Here is a 3,792-nt window from a genome sequence, read left to right as displayed (position 1 = left end):
ATGGCAATTCTGAAGAAGCTGCTCTGATCGATTTTCCACGTCCATCACTCTGTCAAATCACTCAGCACAAGTGTTCCTCTAATCCAACTGAGTAAGGGAGAATTAAAATAACTTCTGCTTTCCAGTCGAAGAATAACCATCGATTTGGCATCAGAATCAAAATCCATATTAGGCTTCTACCTAAAAGAAAAGTCCCATTCTCAGTTCTGATGCAGCAGGTAAACATAAACCAATATTCTCTCCTGTGTAAAATAATGCACGTTGAGGCTTTTGACATTTATATTATAATTATTTTTTATTTTAGTCACGCTTGAAGCTATCGCAAATAAATACACTGATCCCCACATGGATCCAGTCCCTGCATGAAGTACAATATAAAACTCATTGGGCCTAAATCTCCTTTATAAATGTATAATTCTTTGTCTCTACTGGTATCCTAAGGCCGATGCTGTTGTCAGTCTTTGTCCATACAAGGCGTATGGGGAGTAATATGGCCCGGTGGCCGCTGGCACCGGCACCGGGGCCCCGGGAGTGGGCAGGGGGCTCTTTGAATACGGGTGATAGCGGCTGCTGAGTCCGAGGGGGTGATGGGGGCCCCTGAGGGCTAGCGTGCTGGGGCTGCCCGGGCTGCCGTTCGGAGGAATATGCATGTGACACGCCATAGCAGCGGCGGCTGCGGCGTTGGCGAGAGAAGTGGAGCCCGGGTACCCAGATATCAACTTCTCTGTGCCGGCAAAGGCCGTGTGAGTCCGCAAGTGGCTGAGCAGCTCCTCGGAGGAGGAAAAGCGCTTATCGCAAGGTCCGTTTGCAGACACCCAGTTGCACACGTGCGGCAAGGGGTCATTGGGCAACATAAACCCATAAGGATATAAGGGATGTCCGCTGAAAGACGGGGCCGAGGAGTGTACGCCGTGCAACGGGTGCGTCGGGTACATGAGCGGGTATCCAGACTTGAGCGCGGTGGCGGCAGCAGCAGCAGCCGCAGAGTCATGTGCGCAGTTGGCGCTGGATGCTCCGGACAAATGGCTTGTGCAGTGGTAGCTCAGGCAGTAGGGGTCTCGACACAGACTAGCAGACATTAGAGACGGCGGGGACGCTCCTGCTAGGGGACTCGTTCCTGCTTTACTGCATCCCAGTGAGCTGGCAGCAGCAAACTGTGCGCTTAGTAGCTGGCTGCTGGATTTGGTAGGGTCAAGGGTCATTCCATGAGGGAGGAACGGCTGCGGGTAACCTGCATATGCACCCGCTAAACTTCCAGGGTATGAAATACCAGCAGGTGGCAAGGGAAAAACGGTATGACCGGGCTTATAGGGAGAGACGGGGGCCACTAGTCCAGAGCCAAGGACGGAGGAGGATGAGGTTACAGATGTTGAGTCTGATGTAACAGTCTTCGATCCAGATGTGTTTTCGTGGTGTTGGTTGCCATCAGAGGTAATTCCACTTATCCTGTGGCTGCCACTACTCTCTGTCGTACTGATTTTATTGCTATCAGACTCCTTCTTTTCCTCCTTGTCTCCCGCTTTGCCTTCAGACGGCAGTGGAGAAACGGAGGTGCAGGAGCTGGGGCTGCCTGTCCTGGGGGTGAACGGCTGGCAGGTGGCGCTAGGCACTCGGAAACTGGTTTTATCTCCACTGAGGCTGCTGCTCGAGTCCTTCTTCTCTGAAGATTTCAAGTAAGGTTTGAAGCTCGACTTGTCGTCGGCTCCGATGTCGCTCATTTTCAGCGGACCAGATTTGGGCTCCTTGTCAGTAGATCCATTTGAGGTGACGGAGGAGAGCTTGGAGGAGGACGGAGGGTCCGGTTTGCCGATCTGAGAGCACGTTTGGGCCAAAAGGGCCAGTGGACTCTTCTTGGCATCCAGCTGAAAAATAGGAAAACACACAATTAGTGAAATGTTTTTAAAGAAAACAATCACATACAGGTGACATATTATGGTACAGATGCACATATGGCCGTTCCGCGTGTTTTACGCACTGCGCATAAACTTATCAACTCAAAACAACTCGGCATAATAGGCATGTAAAGAAAGAAAGCGCATTCACAGAGCTGATTTACATGGGATAAGATAAGATTGTACAACTGCCACACGTCTGAAACGACATTCAAAACACGAGCATCCGTTCACTACTAAACTAAATCCAAATTAGACATGATAGGTTATTCCTACGAAAAGCAAAAACAACAAAAAATCTGAACCCAACACGGAAATCGGGTCCAAAGATTAGATAAAAAGAATATCCGTGGATATTTTGTGCTCTATCAAATAATGCACTACACGGTCTAAATAAAAACCTGACCAAAATGTGGCCACAAAACTCCGACAGTGATGCCGCTTTGGAAGCTTTTGAGCCCAGTGATTTCCAGGTGAAACACTTTGTAGTTTGAGCTCAAGCGAATTAATGTCCGTGTGCGTAAACGTTTTCATACAATCGGTGTGCTTACCTCGATGGGACTGACAGGAGTGGACGGCAAAGGCTGAAGGTACTCCGGGTGTAAAATGTGTCCTGCCCGAGCCGTAAGCATTTTCAAAATCTTTATGGGAAGACGACTGGCTTGACGAGAAGGGTCTGCGGGAGAGACGGAGTTGTGGACAGATAGTTGGCTGATCTTCGCTGCTCCCTTCTCCCCCGAGGAGCCGCTCTCCCACGCTGGATTCGTGCTATTTCTCAGGACAGAGACCGTGGGCGATGTGATCATGACCCAATTCTCGTATAAATGGTTGAAAAATACATGTGTAGGGTAAAGAAAGCCAACACTCGAAACGTCTGACGGTTAAAGCCTGAGCCAGAAATGAAAGAAACAACGTTAAATCCTTAAGAGAGACGCGGAGCGAGTGAGCAGAATCCGTGCGCTTCGCAGCCGTGTTGCTTCATTCCCGACGTCGCTCTGACAGTGTGGCTGTGGGTCCGAGAGCGGACTAGATTTACGTGGGTCGTGGGCTGGAGGGATCACTCCGCCTCCTCTAGAGCAGAATCTGAGTTAGTCCGCAGATCGCTGCCTTTCAGGCTCCCAATCAAAAAGAGATCCGAGTGTGATCGGAGGGTCGAGATAATGTGACGTTTCCTCCTCACACTCGTGTCTATTTCATATTTCTCCCACTCCAAGCGCTTTTAATTTGGAGACTTTATATACGTCTTTGCGTAATTGGCGCTTTGACGCATGCGCTGCCCGTGCGTTCTGTGTGGTTTAGGGGTTGTTGGGTCAAGATAACCGGCAGATATAGGTATAGATATAGATGACCAAAACCTTGTTAGGTGAAGTTATCACATAATGCATTCAATTAACAAAATGTTTAAATGCTTATTATTATTTTCTCCAAATGGTTTTTTTCTTTGTCAAAGTGGATAGAAATCTAGCCAAAGCATTTACACTCCACATTCTAACGTTGAGTGATTATTTTTGAGCAAATTTTCTTTGAATAACTAAATTGCAATTAGGAAACAGTGGTTCAAACCCATGCGAATGCTCCCTCCATGCAAAAAGTTTACAAACAACCGAGCTTTTTTCCATAGTCCCTCATTTTCCGATATTTATTTGACTCAAACAAGAAAAATAACCGAGTGAGGGGCTTCTGTGGTCACATTCCCTTCAACGTGCATCGATATCCATCGCCATGTTTCACGTTTTCTTCAACTTTCTCCTCTCAATCACACAGCCTGTCATCTGTCAGTTCCCTGTCCTGCACGCCAGCTATCTGTCAGCTGTCTACAGATTTTTTTTTGCCTCTTCTCAGTCAGATTCAGGTCAACTAGGCTACTGTAAAGTGAATCTATGAGAGGTGGAGAAGAAGA

General features: G+C 48.0%; 1 protein-coding gene across 1 annotated transcript; it reads right to left on the bottom strand.

Moving 5' to 3' along the window:
- Positions 1–268: 268 nt before the first annotated feature.
- Positions 269–3,100, bottom strand: LOC110954273 (zinc finger protein 503-like). Its single transcript, XM_022198745.2, has 2 exons — positions 2,444–3,100; positions 269–1,862 (listed from the first exon to the last, which is right to left on the bottom strand). Exons 1-2 carry the CDS (start codon positions 2,696–2,698, stop codon positions 426–428), a joined length of 1,692 nt encoding a protein of 563 aa, XP_022054437.1. The 5' UTR covers positions 2,699–3,100; the 3' UTR covers positions 269–425.
- Positions 3,101–3,792: the final 692 nt, after the last annotated feature.

The sequence above is a fragment of the Acanthochromis polyacanthus genome, chromosome 19 (assembly GCF_021347895.1).
Source record: "Acanthochromis polyacanthus isolate Apoly-LR-REF ecotype Palm Island chromosome 19, KAUST_Apoly_ChrSc, whole genome shotgun sequence".
Lineage (NCBI taxonomy): Eukaryota > Metazoa > Chordata > Actinopteri > Pomacentridae > Acanthochromis > Acanthochromis polyacanthus.
The sequence above is the reverse complement of the archived record's forward strand: the minus strand, read 5'-3'. Positions and strand labels throughout refer to the sequence as shown.